At 48.6% G+C, this 16879-nt stretch overlaps 1 protein-coding gene and 1 long non-coding RNA gene across 3 annotated transcripts in view; both read right to left on the bottom strand.

The window, feature by feature from the left end:
* On the bottom strand, positions 1-13067 carry LOC115352048 (CCN family member 2-like). 2 transcript variants are annotated; one of them, XM_030039678.2, is made up of 5 exons: positions 12990-13067; positions 7601-7814; positions 3431-3682; positions 2790-2998; positions 1-2578 (listed from the first exon to the last, which is right to left on the bottom strand). In XM_030039678.2, exons 1-5 carry the CDS (start codon positions 13050-13052, stop codon positions 2267-2269), a joined length of 1050 nt encoding a protein of 349 aa, XP_029895538.1. In that variant the 5' UTR covers positions 13053-13067; the 3' UTR covers positions 1-2266. The 2 variants fall into 2 exon arrangements, with proteins under 2 accessions (XP_029895538.1, XP_029895539.1); XM_030039679.2 differs by lacking the exons at positions 7601-7814; positions 12990-13067 and adding an exon at positions 7123-7377.
* A 2540-nt stretch (positions 13068-15607) lies between these two features.
* LOC121233858 overlaps positions 15608-16879 on the bottom strand; it is a 28441-nt gene continuing 27169 nt past the window's right edge. The window contains exons 4-5 of the long non-coding RNA XR_005934142.1: positions 16109-16244; positions 15608-15917 (exon numbers count right to left, since the gene is read on the bottom strand). This is a non-coding gene — a long non-coding RNA (uncharacterized LOC121233858). The remainder of the gene's footprint in view (positions 15918-16108; positions 16245-16879) is intronic.

Genomic DNA, 16879 nt, shown 5'->3' with positions numbered 1-16879 from the left:
TATTTTTAACCGGGTATTAAGGACTTCTGGGTCCTTAAGCAGGCGAGGGGGGGGCTCTGCGTGTCCCCTCCCAGAGGTGCCCATGAGACACCAACACCAGCCCCGCTGCTGTTCGGGAAGGGGAACAGCCCCCCCTCTCTCCTGTGGACCCCCCATCCTCTCCGCACCCAGCCATTGGCTTTGCAGAGGATCCCAGCACTGGTCCCAGCAGGCCGGTGGCACTGGGGAAAGGCCGGAGGGGAAGCCGGGCAGGAGCCTCACACAGAGGGATGCTGCCAGGGATATAAAAAATAAAGAGATATTTATTAGCGTTGAGTAAAGTGCAACCTCAGCGTAGTTTTACACTCAGAAGCCGTGTAAATGGCAGGAGAAAAAAGTTCAGAGCAGACCTGGAGGGCAAGGGGAGAAAAGGCCCCAAGCGAGGTTGTACTAAAAGGATACAAGAACTGTACAAAGGCCTTTAAAAAAAAAAAACAACATCAGATAAATTATTTACAGTTCTAATTGATTACAGGAGGCTGAAGGCTCATGAGCTTCCGCAGGCTGAGAGAGCAAGAAAAGAGGGGCTGAGACGAGACACAGGCCCCAAGCTGGCATTTCAGCGGAGTTACGAGCTGCAGGGCAGCGTTTATTGATGGCTGGGATTATCCTCCGGCATCAGGTTCTGCTTTGGGGTGGGAGTTGTGGTGGGGTAAAGCCTCAGTGCTGCAGCGTGACCCCTGCTCCTGCCTGGCCGGGACAGGAATCCATCATGATTTCCAGCAGTGAAAGGCCGGGAAGATTTAAGGAACGAGATCCGGCACTTTACCTGGATGTTTCTGCTAAAAATCAGCAGACATTAAACGCAACTGGTAAGACTTCAGAGACACCATGGAGCTGCCGAGGTGCACGGGGCTGCATCGCTGCTGGCTGTGCCAGCCAGGCTGGGGGCTTACGGGACCACTCCTGTGATGGTGGCCTCTCCCAGAGCTACGGGCTGGCCATCAGCACGTCGTTAACGGCAGAGAGACTCTGCACAGATTTGGGAAGAAGGGAATCCCAGTGCTGGAGACCCCAGCACCATGCAGCTTTCCGTGCCACTGCCTCAGTAACTCCATTTACAAATACGGGCATTTTTCTTGCCAGTGCCTTAAATTCCCTGGGGAGACCCGAGCTGAACTGCATTCCTCCAACTTGTGACCCACCAGCAAAGACTCCAGAGCCGAAACGTAGCTGCAGCCCCACTGTGGATGTGCAAGCCGGCGGAGTCCAGCCCCTCTCCCACCCCAGAGCCATTTCTGAAGAGCTTACCGAAAGGGACAATAGGACATGCTGATCACAGCACTAAAAACACTGCCCTGCCAGCGCCAGAGGCAAAGCTACAGCCTGGCCAAATCCTTTTTTCTAAACTCCTTCCTGGGCTCAGATCTTCTGGAGGAGGCCCTGAGCCACACTCCATCTCCTGCAGTGACACTACACAACTGGCTGTTTCCTTGTCTTCGCCGTCACCCTCGCTGGCACACGAGGCTAAAAGGAATTTAATGGGGGAAAAAAGCAAGCCCAGCCTTGAGCTGCCCGGAGAACAGGTCGCCCAGCAGATGATCCGGCCTCTCTAGGAGCAAACGGATCTGGAACAAAGCTGCTGACAGGAAAGCACATGGGAGGGTGAAAGGTGGGCACTAGGATGGGGAAGAGTTTTTGCCAACTTGTTGGATCGAATTAGCCAAAAATAGTTGAAAAGCTCAGCAGAAGCCCAGCACCGGGCCAGGACCACTTTCCTCACTGAGAAGCTTTGCATCAACACGCAGCAGAGCCCCACTCTGCTAGAAAGCAGGCCGCAGAGCTCGGCTTTAGCTCAGGCCTCCTGGGCTTCCCCTGTCTCATGCTCTGGGTTTGCCGCATGGTTTTGGCAGGCCAGTGGCCACGGGGAATCGTACCCGCTGTGCTCTCAGCTGGACACAGGCTGGAGCCACGCGGCTTTGATCCACTCTCCCATCTGGTCAGTGGGAACATGGATCAAGTTTGCGGCTCAAGCCTGTTTCTGGTTCCTTCACTGACCTTTGCACCACCACGGGTGAAGGTCAGGAGCCTGGAGCAGATGGGGCTGTGCCCCCACGCACCTCGGCTTGTTAGGAAGGCCACTGGGACCACTGGTGGCGAACGGTGCTGTTCTGAAGAGCACAGCCCCTCACAGAGGGGGAAGAGGCTGCATTGACCTGGGACACAGCCACGAAAGCGCTGCAGAGCCCTCTTGACACCTTGGCCTGTGGATCTGGCATGGAGAGGGCTACTGCCTCTCTGTCTTGACGTGGTCTCCAATCATCCTCCTGTGATAGGTGGCCAGAAAGATGTCGTTGTCTCGGGGGCAGTCGTAGTGGCAGGAGCACACCTTGATGAACATCATCTTCCGCTGGAAGAAGTCCCCCTCGGGGCAGCGGAACTCCACTTCCACGGTGCTGGTGACGTACGGGGTGCAGCAGCGGCCGTCCGTGCAGCTGCCGCAGAACTTGGGCCGGTAGGAACGGGTGCTGGTGCAGCCCGAAAACTCAAAGTGGAGGCTCTGGCGTGGCTTTGGGGTCCGCACACACTTCTTCCCCTTCTAGGGAGAGAGCAGATGGGTTAACAAGGACATGACAATCAGACGAAAGGTCCACCAAGGCCTGTGCTCTATCTCCGTCACTGGGCAATAAGACACAGAAAAAGTGGAAGCAGAGAGCAAACCCTCTGAGATGGGCTCATGCCTGACAAGTACCTAACCAGGTTGTCCCTGGCATTCACGGTGCTGTGTCCCCTCTCCCCAAGCCCAGTACCTTGGTTTTCTCCACGGGGAAGTCACAGGGCCGGACCATGCAGAGCCGGGTCTCCTTCTCCAGGCGGCACTGGGGGTTGTCGTTGGTTACTCGGGCAGAGATGCCCATGCCGCAGCTCTTGGAGCAAGCGCTCCACTCGGTGGTCTGCACCAAGCAGTTCTCCTGCAGGTTATTCAGCTCCGGCTTGTGTGCCGGATCCTCCCTGAAAACTGAGCAACACGGAAGAGACACAAGGCGAGGTTCAGGGCTTGGGACAAAATGTGGCAGCTCCATGGCTGCTCCCAGCTTGGTCTAACTCTTCAGGAACAGTAAGAAAGGTCTGATCCGTCCTGTGAGCTCCTCAGCCTCTCAGCAGGAGGAGGACGCAGGCGAGCACGGCGCCATTTCCTACCACGGCCCAGCTCCAGCCAGCTCTGCTGCGATACCAGAGGGTGTGCGAGCCTCCCCGCAGCATCACTAAAGTCTCACCTTAACGGGTCTGGAGTTCAACGCTTGGTACCCACACCACGGTGCACCAAGTAAACAGTCACCTCCAGTTCCAAACCAGACGTGACTTAGGGCCCTGATCCAAAGGCAGTTTGGATCCACCCTTATCCCCCAGCAAACAGCTCCCGGCGCTGTCGCATCTGCCCACCACTCACCCGCCATGGCTGTTTCGAAGCGGTTTTCCTCGCTGCCCTCCTCGCAGATCCACTCTTCGCAGCACTTATTGTGGAACTTCACCCGCCGCGGGTTGGGGCACTCGGGGGATGGCAGCCGCAGGTCGTCGGAGCAGAGCGGGATGCAGCCGATGGCCCCGTCCATGCAGATGCACTGCAGCTTGCAGGTGGGCTGGAAGCTCTCTCCGTTGTGGTAGATCTTGCCCAGCAGGTCACAAGTCGCGCCCTCGTGAGCTGTGGGAAGGGGGAAGAGGAGGAGGAGGAGAAGCTGAGCAGATGGTAGGGGGCTGGCAGCACGGCCTCTGCCTCAGGGGGTCACAGGGCTCCGGGTGGGGGACCAGTGCCCACGCGCAGACTCTCCCCTGCTCTGCCATCCCAGTGCTGGATGCAGCAGAAGCTGGCGCTTTTCATATTTGTCTCCCTGGACCCAAGGCTATTCCTGACATCGATTTTTGGAAGTTGGCTCCAGCTGTGCCAGACCTCCCAAAATTCTCTAGAAAAATCTCTTCTCCACTTGGATGAGCTACTAAGTGGGACTTTGTCTTTACAGCTTGTAAACAGCCTGTTCTCCAGTCAGAGGTCTTCCTGTCCAGCTCAGAGAGTGCCCAGGCAGCGGTGTTGTGCAAGATGCATTCCTGACGTGACACATGAGCCAGCGGCTTTGCTCCTCGTTACTCTTAGGAGACCAAAGGCAACATTCTCCTAAGAGCAGTTGGTTCCCCACATATCTAAAGGTATGTACAAAAGGAAAATAACACTTTGGGTTTATGACCTTTTTGGCTCCTCTGTGATGCATGAATCCTTCCAGCCACAACTTTTTCTATTTCTCTCTGTTCTGATCTCCAGATCTCTCATCTCCAGCCCTCCTATGAGTCTTTCACTCCTTCCCGATAAAACTTAAATGAGCAAAAAAGGAAATGCAACAATATCTGACACATAGGAGCAATCTTCAGTCTGGGAGTGCGAGCAACGCTCACAAGTTCTTACGTCTGTATTAGCCAAAATTTTTCCTGTGGAAGTTTTCCAGCAGAAAACTCTTATTTGATTAAGAGTTTTGCAGGCACAGATCAATGTCAGGAATGTTTTCAATGAGAAACAACTGAAGCATTTCAATTTGATATCAAAGATTTCCTTTATGCTCTTACAATAGCTCAACCAAAATACTTGTTGGACAGTATCCATAGGGGGAAGCATTTTGCTCGGGTAATTATTTTAGATACTATGAAGATCAAGATGAAACATTTTGATATAATGGAATTGGAAAGTTTTGACACAGCCAAATGAGTATTCTAAATAACTCATGGAAAGTTTTGAGATTTTTTTTTTTCTATTTTTTTTTTTCTTTCAGCCTGAAATGAAATGTTGAAATCTCAGAGTTGTTCACAGGACAGAAATCCTGCTTTTGGACAGTTCTCATCAGCTGCTGCTTTCTGCAATCCTGACCCTTAAAAAACAAAAAAAATCCATGCAAACCTCTATTGGGAAGTTACCAAAATGAAGGATTCTTGGCTGCTTGTGGAGGCTTACCAGGAAACCTGATCTATTTTCCCCTTACTCCTGCTCGCCCATGGAACATTGTCTCAGACATTAAGTGTTTGGACCAAACAAGGAGCAAGAGCCTCTTTCCATCCCACCTAGTCCTTGAGGGGACACAAATCCTTCCGGGCTGCTAGTGCCTTGTTTCTAACCAGAGCTGGATCTCAACTTGCAACTCTTTTCAATGCCATTGGTATAAAAATACTCCTGTGCTCCTACTTAGAAGTTTCAAAATCCTCACTTTTTCCATCAAAGTGGAAGCCATCCACTTTCCCTCTACACAACCATTCATACTTATTTTTAAATCCTCTTTCATTGGTTTTTAGCCCAAGCCCTCTCCCTTTCCCAATGAACTGATCGTGCTGTTCCCTCAGCAGCACTCCTCCCCACCCAAGGAATGGCAGCCTGCTCGAGGGTTTTATTATGTTTTCAAAACTCAATCATTTTGTCATGCCCTTCATTACCCTACAATGACCTCACTTTCCTGTTGACCTGATCCAATTAAAGCACCAAAACGGATTGTGCCAGCGGAGTGAGACGGCTCTTTCTTCACCAGCTCCGCCTGGCACCGCTGTCGCCTCCCGCCTCCAAACACCAGGTCCAGCCAAGGAGACTTTTGCCCTTTTCTGCAGGGAATATGGCAGAGCTCAAGTGAGCCGCTCCAGTGGCCGCAGCTCTGCCAGCTCCCTGCGCCCACCCAGGCCACCCTACCACCCTTAGGCTTTCCTACTCTAGACTTACTACGGGATCGTCTCTACCTTTCTGATACTCCAAGGTCTCTGCAGGAAGGGAAGAATTCCTCTGCAATACGTGAAATGCTACATACTGTGATTAACATTAAACAAATACACAGTAATTTTCACTCTGATGGTTCCCTTCCTATCTCTTCTGATATGGCCTTCAGGCTGGTACCCAACCTAGCAGCTTTTCCCATGACACCTGAACACCTCTCTGCTCCCATCACATCTGTCTTACTTGGATACCTGTAAATCCTCTCTTCTCTATTCACAAACACTGATCTTTCTCCTCATTCAATTCATCGCTCCACCTTCAGCTTCCTTCACTGCCTCCGGAATCCCCCATCTGCCAAGAGATCACTGTGGACATCAGAAAAATATCACCCAAGGACATTACATCCCAAAACTTCAGTCCAATTTAGGGAAGATATCCTGGTCTATGTTCATCTGGGAATTTTGCCATGGAAATCTTAATTTCTCATTTAAAGACAGGAAGGACAGTTGCAGTCTTCAAGTCTGATTTTCTACGCAGCAGGGATCTGGGACTCTGACTCCAAAATCTGTATCAAACCCATAAGTCATGGTGAATACGAAGCACTTTTATTAGACGGATGTCCAGTCTTCATGTGAAGTCTGAGATGGAGACTCCTCCACACTCCTGAGTAAATTGTTCCAGTGATTTAGCTACCTTTACTCCACAAACATACACCTCATTTCCAGTCTTAATTAGGCAGTCTACAGCTTACACCCACTGGATGTTATTACGCCTATGTTTACCTTATTAAGCTTCAATCATCAGGTCTTAGGTGTATCAATGCCTGCAGAAAGTACTAGGAAGTGCATGTGGCTTCTAAAGATCACAATAACTGGGGGAGGAAGACAAAACAACTTATAAAAACTTCTCATAAGAAAAGAGAAAACACCTTCTAAAAGTTAAATTCATTATTTAGATTTTAAAAAATTGTATGTGATCCTGGCACTGCAAAACAGTGCAGTTCCACCCCAAACCCCCAACGTCCCTGTCTCGGGGTGGTGTGAGTAGTGCGGTTGCCGGAGCATTTCCAGAGATGCCCCGTGCAGTGGCTGAACGCTTCCCAAAGCATTCACCTCAGCTTTCCAGTCCTCGTGTCTTCTTCACTATTTTGAAAAGCTTGGATTAAAAAAATGGTCAGCTCCTGGCAAAGACGGGGCAGAGGAGTCTTGTTTTTAAACAAAGAACAGGAGACTGAGGAAATACTTTTTTTTCCTCTACACCAAAATAATTTTTGCGTGCTTTAAAAATAGCTACTAAACAAAAAAAATCAAAAAGATTTTTCTTTTCTGGCTGAAAAGAGGCACCAAGAGAGAAAACAGGTCTGCATTTGTATTTACCTGGCTCAGTAATTCTTGTGTTCTACTTACACACTATTTTGCAAACGAGTTGTTCAGCTCTTTCCACCCACGTGCTACAGCCAGAAATATGGTATGCCTTTTGCATGTAAGCAGTCGAGTGCAGAATGCTAATCTCCAGTGCAAGGCAGTGAGATTTTGGGTGAGATTTTCCAAGCAACTGTACTTTCCAGTAAAAGTCCAGATTGCTAGTATTTACCCACAGGTGCTACAGGGTTAGAGGATGTCTCCTAATAATGTCACAGGAACAAAGGAGAGTCCCAAACCCCAACTCATGCCTTTGGAAACATCCTTCATTGCAGGAGGAAGTAGGTTGCATGTGTGAAGGTATCGGTGAATTTGCTGGCTCGCAGGGCTGGCACAGATCTCACAACGTGATGCTGGATGAAGCTCCAAGCGCTGCAGGAAATTCTGACGATGCCGTGGGTTTTCTGGGAGGTCTGAAGGGGCCACAAGAAAACCGCACAATAACAGAACATACAGCTCTCACCTAAGCAGATCCCGCTGCCTCTGTGGATTTTGGAGAAGTCGCAGTAGAGTCCCTTGTGATGATCACAGGGTTTCTGCAGGGAACAGAGCTCGCCAAGCTGCCTGGCACACACCTTGCAGCAACCACAGGCATCCAACACATGGCTGGTGCCAGGGGGGCACTGCAGAGGCTGGGAGGGACACTGGCATGGATACGTGCAGGCCTGCGGTTCTACCTGGAGGGCAAACAAGCCATGGAGAGAATGAGTCTCCCGCAAGCCAGCCAGGCAGAGAAATGAAAAACACGATTCTGCTTCAAGCACAGACACCCCGTCAAGAGGAGGGAAGACCAACTTCACCCTCCACTGGAGAGCCCTGCTGCAGAGGATGTGTGTGCAGCTCCCAAGGACTCGCAAGACTAATCTCTTCCTCATCCCTAACTCATCTGGAGCTCAAGGAAAAAAAAAAAAGATGCCTCTGAGAAGCAGGGCCAAAACAAACAGGACAAGCAGTAGCTTGGAGTCCCACATGCAGCTCAGCCCCCCACTTCTCTGGAAACAATAAAATAGTAATTATTAACAGTAAGTAATTCCCAGCTTTTACATAGCACTGCTCAGGAGAAGTTATCGAAGCACTCTGCAGCAGCACCATTAGACCCAGTCTGAAGATGGAAAAAGTGAGGTACATAGCGAAAGGACTTGCCCAAAGACAGCCAGCAGGACTGCAGCAGCGCTGAAAACTGACCCAAAGGCTCCTGAGTTCCATTCTGTCCCCTGGATCTCATACTTTCTTTGTTATTCCCAGAGATGCACCCTCTCCTCTCCCTTTTCCAAAGAACACAGTGCAACCGACCTTTCGTGGAACCTTGTGAATCTACAATTGCCTCACTTGATAGCAGTGCAGAAGTGCTGGCCACCTCTTGAAACCCACCTTTTGTGGCTTTTATGCCACTTCAGCAGCTAAACAGAGATCAGGCTATGTCTGAAGGAGGGTTACCTTCTCTGGAAAACCCAGGATGCTTCAAACACTCCAATAACTCAGTCTGTGGCATCCTTGTTCTGAATCAGTTTGGAGCAGGTACACCAGCCTCAGATCTGGATGTGCCCAGATTTGGGCAAGATGTAAAACCACGAGCTTGAAAGGTGCAGAGCATATGGTCTCTAAAGATCCTCTTATACCTCCTCAGAAACATCAGTGTGCCAACTCTAGCCTGGTTTTCTGTTCTGCCCAATAAAATTCTCCAGGTAGTTCAGAGGGATGCAAGAGCACTGCTCCAATTTGCAGTGCTCACATGCTGTGTGTTGCTAGATATGGGTCAGCTCCCACCCCAGGGGCAGCTGCTGCCGCAGGGCTGATACAACCCTTGCACGTAGATGATGCCAGCAAAACGCTTTGGGATCCTGTATTGCTGTGAGCTGGGTGAAGATGAAAGCACCTGACAGGGCAGAACCCTCACGGCTCCGCTGCCAGACCCGGCCACTGCCACCCAGGGAGAAGGGCTGCAGCAGCTGGAAAGAGCCTCGGGGCAGGCAGGAGGGGGGGACACCTGGAACAGAAGCCAAAAAAATATCTTGCTACAGCTCTGTTTGCACTTGTTATATCCCACCCAGCCCTCGCTTGTGAAACAGCTTCCTTGGATATTGTGTTTGTCACCAATAACAGTAGTAAAACTCTTCCAGCTGTTTTGACTGTTGCTCAAAACAGCTGCTCTGACTTTAGCTCACGTGGGGTCAGAAGATGCCAACTGCTTTGTACTTCTGTAACAGTCAGCACAGTATGGTGTAGGACAGGGATCTTAACTCACAAGTCCTCCAGAGTCTCATCCTGCTCAGCAGGAATCAGTGTAATTCTCCTTGAAAACTCCTAGCGCAAAGTATTTTGGAAACAAGCCTCTCCTGCCTGTAGCCCAGCTGTTCTCAGACGGCAGTCTCAGAGCCACTCGCTGGGAGCTGGCATGTCACAGGGATCTCCTCCCGACTGCTAAAGTGCATTAAAAGATGCTAAAAATACAGAAATGCTCTCCTACTGTTTTTCATGTATGCAACCGCTGTAGCTGCCAAAAGGACATGTTATTCAACCATTGATGAGTGGGTGGGGGGTACATGAGATCATAAAAGAGGCAAAGCATTCCTAACACAGGACCTATATTAAGATGCAATCCATGCACTTAAAAAAAATAATGACAACAAGCATTTTCCAATGCAGTGTCAGCCACAGGCCATATAAAGAAACACTCTCAAAATAGCTCTCCTACTGAAAAACAAACCAAACCAACCTCTTTCAGGATAACAGAGAATGCAATGGAATTAAACCCAACCGAGTTTTTCTTCTTGCCTTCATTAATCATTGTTGGTGCGGTTTATTTCATTTAATAACTCACCCGAAGAAACTAGACCACCTGGTTTTACCTTCTGTTCACAATCAGCTTCACTTCCTCATTATATTACGGCTGCTTTTCAGCACAAGAACATCTGGACTCAGATCTCCGACGTACCAGAGACCTGCCGGGTGACTCTGCACCCCTACCTCTGCTGTGCCTCATTTCCCCCACCTGTGAGCAGAAGCACAGCTTAAAAGGCCCAATTCATCCGTATTTGCAGGGCTCTTTTCAATACTTCAAGACTTTCTGATCAGTCAGCTCAGACATGCCTCTCTTCATCACCCAGTCCACCTGGCCCCAGGGTGTGCTGGGGCTCCTGTTTGCTTGTTTTATTTCTGAGTAAAGTCAGCTCGTGCTATTTATAACTCTCACTCCTCTCATGGGCCCAAGAGAGAGGAGAGAATAGGCTGAAATCTTTTTTGGCTCATGCACACTCAACAGTCAGCACTGAATAACTGCCTGGCAAGGGGAACTTCTTGAGCTGGGAACAGCTGGTAGAAAGTCAACGTTGAACCAACTTCCTAGAGTTCTCCATTACTTAATTTGCTTTCACAGCAATTTCAAAGAGGCTAAATAATGGATTATATTGCATTTGCATGGAGCACCCTCCACCCTGCGTTATTTTCAAGGACTGCTTCTAGGCGTTGTTTCAATACAGTGTTGAAACTGCCCAAAGTGTCCCAAAGAACTGCAAGGACTCACATTCAGGGCTTTGCTACAGACCCACACATAACACAAAGACCAGCATTTCCACATAACATGCCACTGACCTGGGTGCAGAGGGATTCAACCTGGAGAACATTTAATCTTCTTCCCTCTGCAGAAGGGTCTGTCCCCAAAACTACACTTTTACCATCGTTGAGCAGGACCCGAACTTCAAGTTCACTACAGCCTTGACCTTGTTGCTGTTGAGGTTAGCAGTGCATTTCTGTGAACTTTGAGAGCAGCAGAACAGAACCAGTCTTACAGAGATCAAGGCTATAGATTTAAGAAAGTGCTAAAGCCTGGAATATCAGCTCTCCCTGCTCCTGGCTTTGCTGGCAGCTCTCGTATCGATCACAATCACTACGTGTGCATCTGCCACTCCCAGGACCGCTGAGTGATGGCCAAGCCACAACAGGAGTGCAAACAGACTAGAGGACTCCCTTGCCTGTGCTCCATACATGCTCTCCACCACTGACTCCCAGGCCCCATCTGCTCAGCTGACAAGCCAGAACAAGCTTCCTCCCAACTGCCAGCACCAAACCCAGTTACCTGGGGGAAAAGAAAAAGTGAGAATGTTCTTCCTGCTTCATATCCACATAAAACCTCTTCCCCCTACACCCTCAGGAAGGCTCAAGTTGGGGGACACAAGCTCACACCACTGCAGCAGTTCTGTGGCATCGTCAGGACTTCTCCTTCCTGATCAGCCAATGTCCACATGAGCCCAGGGAACCAGCTAAGAGGGCCAAACCAAAGAGGATTTTTAAAATGCGTTTGGGCTCGTGACTGCATTCAAAGGGCTGGGAAAGGAGTGTTCTGAAGCTGCGCTAGCTGTTTGCAAAGTGCTTTGGGAGCCAGGAGGTAACACTGCAAGGTAAAAGTAATATAATAAACACGTAACTGGTTCTCTTTCACATTCCAAGACTGGCAGTAGATAAAGCAGCCAAAACACAGCTATTCACATACTCCAAACACTGAATTATTGTGGATAATACCTGCTCTCCCTCCACCACAGGCTCTCAAGGCACCTTCCCAAGGTTGCTGCAGCACATTGTACAACAGCATATTACAAGAGACAAGAATCGTTACCCCCATTTCACAGACAGAGAGTGGAGACGTGAAGACTGGCCCAGGCTGAGCCTGGCAGAGCTAAACATGACTCCCAGCAATCCTGGTTCTACTCTCACCTCTGAACAACACAGGAGGCAGACTCAGGAGTAACAGCTCTCATTTCCTTGCTCGATCCACTAAACACCACTCTCAGAGCTCAAAGAAAGTCAAAAGTCCCATTTCCGAGGCAGTTGGCAGGTTTAGGGAAAACGACATCACCTCAGAGTAATCACAGAATCATAGAATACCAGGTTGGAAGGGACCTCAAGGATCATCTGGTCCAACCTTTCTTGGCAAAAATAATAAATTTGGTAATAATAAAGTGTCACAGTGGTGGGATTCACTGCCTTCATTTATATGATGAATATAACGCTGCCAAAGCTGGGTTAGAGCAACAATCAAGATGACCATTCCAAATCACAGAAATTACCCTTAGATCACAGTAGTGTTAGGTGCACAGGACGCCTTTCCTGGCAGGAAAGGAGCTGCCACATGCTGGGTGCTGCCAGGAGCAATCAAACAGACCTCATCAACCAGAAGTTTATTGCATCTATCAGCACAATAAGCTGTGCAAGGCACAGTGGCTCTGTGAACCTGATTTCTTCACTGATCCAAAAGGCACTTACTGCAATTCAGGTACATTAATGACTGCAGCAATGTTCCTGCTATTACTGGCACTGTAATAGCACATAAAAGTCCAAAGCAGAATCAGCTGCTCTGTGAAGCACTTGTATTAACACAAAAACAGGCACAAATCCTGCTCTGGAGAGGCTGCAGTCTAATTTCCCCCTCGGGATCGCTGTTTTTGGGAACACATGGGTGGATTCAGTGGCAGCTGGGGAAGGATGGTGATGGTAAGGACCGGGGATACAAGACTTTTATTCCTTGCAGTGACATAAACTCAGTGACTTCACCTCTCCCTCTTGTAAACCAGGGCTGGCTTCTAGCTCACAAGAGCAGAGTGAAAAAAAAATCCATTCACATTTGCCAAGAGCTTTGAGATCCGTAGCTGACAGGCATTATGCGCGGTGCAGCTCCGAGCGTGATTTAGTTACACAGTGCATTTGCATTGTTCTGCTAACAGCCAAACTTCTCTCGGAAACCTTTGGAGGCAGGTGGCACCTGGGAAGAGTTATTCAGCCTAAAGCATTCGCATGCATCAAAGCAAGAAGCTGCAATGCCCAGCCAGCAAACAGAGCTGCTGCAGTGCAATACATACCCAGCCAGGTGCAAGGAGGAGGAGGAACAGGGTCCAGGTCACTGTCCCCAAGTTGCCAGACATCCCGAGTAAAGGGAAGGGAGGGGATTCAGGCTGCCGACTGACTCACTCCTCCTTCGGAGTTTCTCCGCTCGTTGGAGAAAGTTGCACACCAGCTCCTCTTTAAATAGCCTCCTGGAGGGGGCGTGCCCCGCGCTTGAGTGACAATCTGGAAAGCAAGCCGAAATGGGTGCAACAAAAAATGTCCAAATTCCAAGGAACATGAGCAGATTCCTGTGGCCCTGGTGGTTACGGGGCTGCCGGCGCAGCCTGCAGCTTGGTTAATTTCCACGTGGGTAAGTAAATCCCAGTAAAAGCAAGATTATTATTTTTTAATTTTCCTCTTTTTAACTCCAAAAGTATGAAGCTAGGGACAGCTTTCTTAACGCAACCCCCCTTTCCTTACCTACATCCATTCCTTTTTGGCTGCAAGAGCTGAGGACTTAAATAAGCACAGCTTTGTGGTGCTCAATGTTTTTCCTTTGAACAGGAGGGAGAGACGGAAAGTTCAGCGCTGTTAGGCGCAATTAGGTACCATAACTGACCGTGCATCACCAGCACTTGCTGCTGCCAGCTCCAAGAAATGAAAGTTTCATGACTCTAAAGGCTGCCATCTGAACTCCTGCAACTAGGAGCTGCTTGTTTTATGAGGCAATGAAAAGCTACGGGGTGAAGGTTATTGATAAAGGACAGCAATTCCCCATAGTGCTTTATTTGCGCCTCGGGATTGATGCAGGATATAACACATTTTTATCTCAGGGCATGATCTTTTTTGTTTGCTGCTGAAATACAGAACCAGGCTTCTCCACCGCCTGCACAAAAAGAGCTTTAGAATATGAAAGAGTTGTTTTGTGTATTAAAGAGTTGTTTTGTTTATTCCCAAACAGCAAGTGGAATGCTGCCATGGAAAGATGAGGAGAAGGAGTGCAGCAGAGGGCACTCTTAGTCCTTGCTGGCCTGGGGTGTGACAGAGCAGGTTGGGTACCGGACAGGAATCCTCTGTGCTGCACATGAAGTGGCCTTAAAAAGACTGAGCCGTGCCTTTGAGTCAGGACCTCTCCAGGGTAGAAGTGGTGCAAGATCTGTGTATTTACCTTGGGCCAACATAAAGCAGTGATGCAAGATCTATGTACTTACTTTGGGCCAACATAAAGCAAGGGGCAGGAGCATATGCAGAATGCACTGTGCCATACAGTCCCTACCACATCCCTGCAGAGTGTGCTGGGAAGTAGGAGAGAAGATGACGAAAAATATAGGGAGTGTGTAGTGGGTCATTTAAATTTGGCCTCCTTCCTGCCTGCCTCTAAGTGTAGGGCATCTTAGCTGGGAATCAAGCCCTGCGTTTTACTCAGGTCTTTTCAGGTCCCTGTGCAACGCCAGCTCAGCTTCCACACTCCCTACGCTACTGTTTGTCCACTGCTGAAAACAGACAACACCGACTTAATTAATTAGCACTCGGAAAGCCCCTTGAGATTTGACGCTGGAGAGCATTAACACAGTGCAAACCACCTCAGATGCACCTCCTTCTTCTCCCCTTCTATAAGACGAGGGATTTCACAATCATTTCCGTAACAGTTACCTCTACTAATGTCACAACAAAGGATTATGTCTCCACACAAAAGATTTAATGTACTGGAGGTGGCATAAACATCCAGTGCCCTAGAGCAGCTCAGAGCTAAAGACAGTCTAGCTGGATATACATTCCTCCCCTTTTGGAAGGCTTGGCACCTTAAACTGTGTTGTCACCTAAAATTAGCTGCTCACATTTCGCAGGACATTCTCCTACTGCTCATAAATAAGACAGGGATAAAATGCTACACACCTCTGTTCTCATTTTCTCACACAGCAAGAGTATAAACCACAGCTGAATTCCAAGCCATATGGAGCATCTGAAGGTGTTATATTTGTCCCTTTTTAAAAGGACAGTGCTTAACGTATGGCTTGATTCATACGTTGCTCCTTGTCCAAGAAGCAGCAGTTGCACCTGAAGCCATGATCTTCCAAATTCTGCTTTCAGAATTTCTTTTAACCTGCTGCATAACCTCAAATGAACTGTTCAACCAAAATCATAACGCTCACTCACATGTCCCGAGTTTTGTGGGGAATATTCAGCACTAAACCAGCATTATGATTGCTGATTAAGTTTTCAACCTACAACAAAAATAAAGAATAATTTGATTATAAAACATCCTTACCAAGCTACTCATCATCATCCACCTGAATGCTTTCAACTTCCAGAACAGTAGCATAAGTAAAACCTACAGAGGTGCAATCCTGCTCATCCCTCAAGCCACCTTAGCTCTGCCACGGCCAGCCAGCTGTCTCCCCTGCCTTTCCAAGAGATGAGTGTCTGGATCCACTCTAGCTCCTTTACTGGATAACAGAACCAACACCTTGCACCAGCCTCTTCACTGCAAAGCACCAGGAGCAGCACCAAGCCCTCCACATGAGTGTTTCTCAGGACAGAGGAGCCCAGAGCAAGTCTGCCACAAAGGCACCTTTTTACCATAAGCTGAAAAAAAGTAGAGGGGCAGCAGAACATGAAGGACAAGTGAGGTCCCTACACCCATGGTCCAAGATTTTCTTAGGGCACTGGGACAACCAAAACTACCCCTAATGCTAGCAGCTGAACTGTTCACCCCATTGGACATGCCACTTGCCAAGAAGCAAGAGAAGAACATGAAGGTTGAGTGACTCAGAACGATCAAAGGGAGGAAACACCCAAGTTAACACTGATTTGCATCTCTTCTTTTTGCCTGAGCTGCCTCAAGAGAAGGGATAAAGATGTCAACCCTGCTTAAAATCTCCCCCAAGCAAAGAATAGTGGGTGTTTAATTCACCTTGTTACGTTCTTCTGAATTCACTCACCATGCCCAACCAGTAGCTTTCCTGAATTTATAGTAATTAAAAAAAGAAGACATTTAGATAATTGCTGAAAATCATGTAAGGGTAAAAAATAAAATTAAGGCAAGCACACACACAGGTTTTTTGCTCAGCATGATCTCTCCCAGTGGCACTCTGCCTGCAGAAGCCAAAATAAAAAGCCGGCACAAACAGCATGTAGGGGGAATCATGCTCACCCAGTCCTCAATGACTTCAAAGCTGTCCCCTGTCTCAAAGCTGCTCAGTTGTCCACAGGACATGCCGGTGGCTCTCAGGACTGCTCTTTACAGGAAGTCTTTCATTCTCACAGCTGGCAAGTCTTGGCAAAAGTCACTGTTGGAGTAGATCACAGGCAATCACTCTAATCTGGCACTCTTTTAACTTTATAAGTCTCAACGAAATTATATCAAACACAAATTTGGCCCAGCAGAGATGGTGAGCTTCATTCAGCTAGATGGTCTGAAACACAGGAATTTCATTTAATTGTTCATTACCCGACTACTGATGCCTGCTTGATGCATCCTGCTCACATGCTCAGGCTAAACTGATTGCCAGATTTGGGACCATGAAGGAGTCCTGTCCCCTGCTTTTTGCTGCCTTCTGTAGTTTAAAGATAACATGCAATTCTTAAGATTGGCTGGGCACTTTCACCCAGCTTCTCCTCTGATGATACAAGACATAAGTGGCACTGTTGATTTCTCCATCTGTGGTATATTACTAATAAAAGAACGAAACCCATTAATGTCTATCAAGGACGTAAGTTTGCTGCAAGATGTGGAAGGAGTTCTGCAGGTCTCTGTGCTTTGGGGTAGGACAGGTTACCAGTCTCTGAGTGCTTTTGGGCTAAACATGGTTCCTAGAGACTTAACAGCTGAGATTCTTGCTCTTCCAGACCCCTGTTCCAGTTCAAGTTCAGTGCTAATTCAGCATCTGCCTAGAGGGACATTTGGGGTCAGGCTCATGCTATC

Source organism: Aquila chrysaetos, chromosome 16 (genome assembly GCF_900496995.4).
Source record: "Aquila chrysaetos chrysaetos chromosome 16, bAquChr1.4, whole genome shotgun sequence".
Classification (NCBI taxonomy): Eukaryota; Metazoa; Chordata; class Aves; order Accipitriformes; family Accipitridae; genus Aquila; species Aquila chrysaetos.
The sequence above is the reverse complement of the archived record's forward strand: the minus strand, read 5'-3'. Positions and strand labels throughout refer to the sequence as shown.

Coding starts and splice junctions, on each gene's coding strand:
- LOC115352048 (XM_030039678.2), bottom strand. CDS start 13,052: ATGTCTGGCAACTTGGGGACAGTGACCTGGACCCTGTTCCTCCTCCTC. Junction 7,815..12,989: donor TCCTCCTTGCACCTGGCTGG/GTATGTATTGCA, acceptor TTTGCCCTCCAG/GTAGAACCGCAGGCCTGCAC. Junction 3,683..7,600: donor AGGCAGCGGGATCTGCTTAG/GTGAGAGCTGTA, acceptor CCCTTCCCACAG/CTCACGAGGGCGCGACTTGT.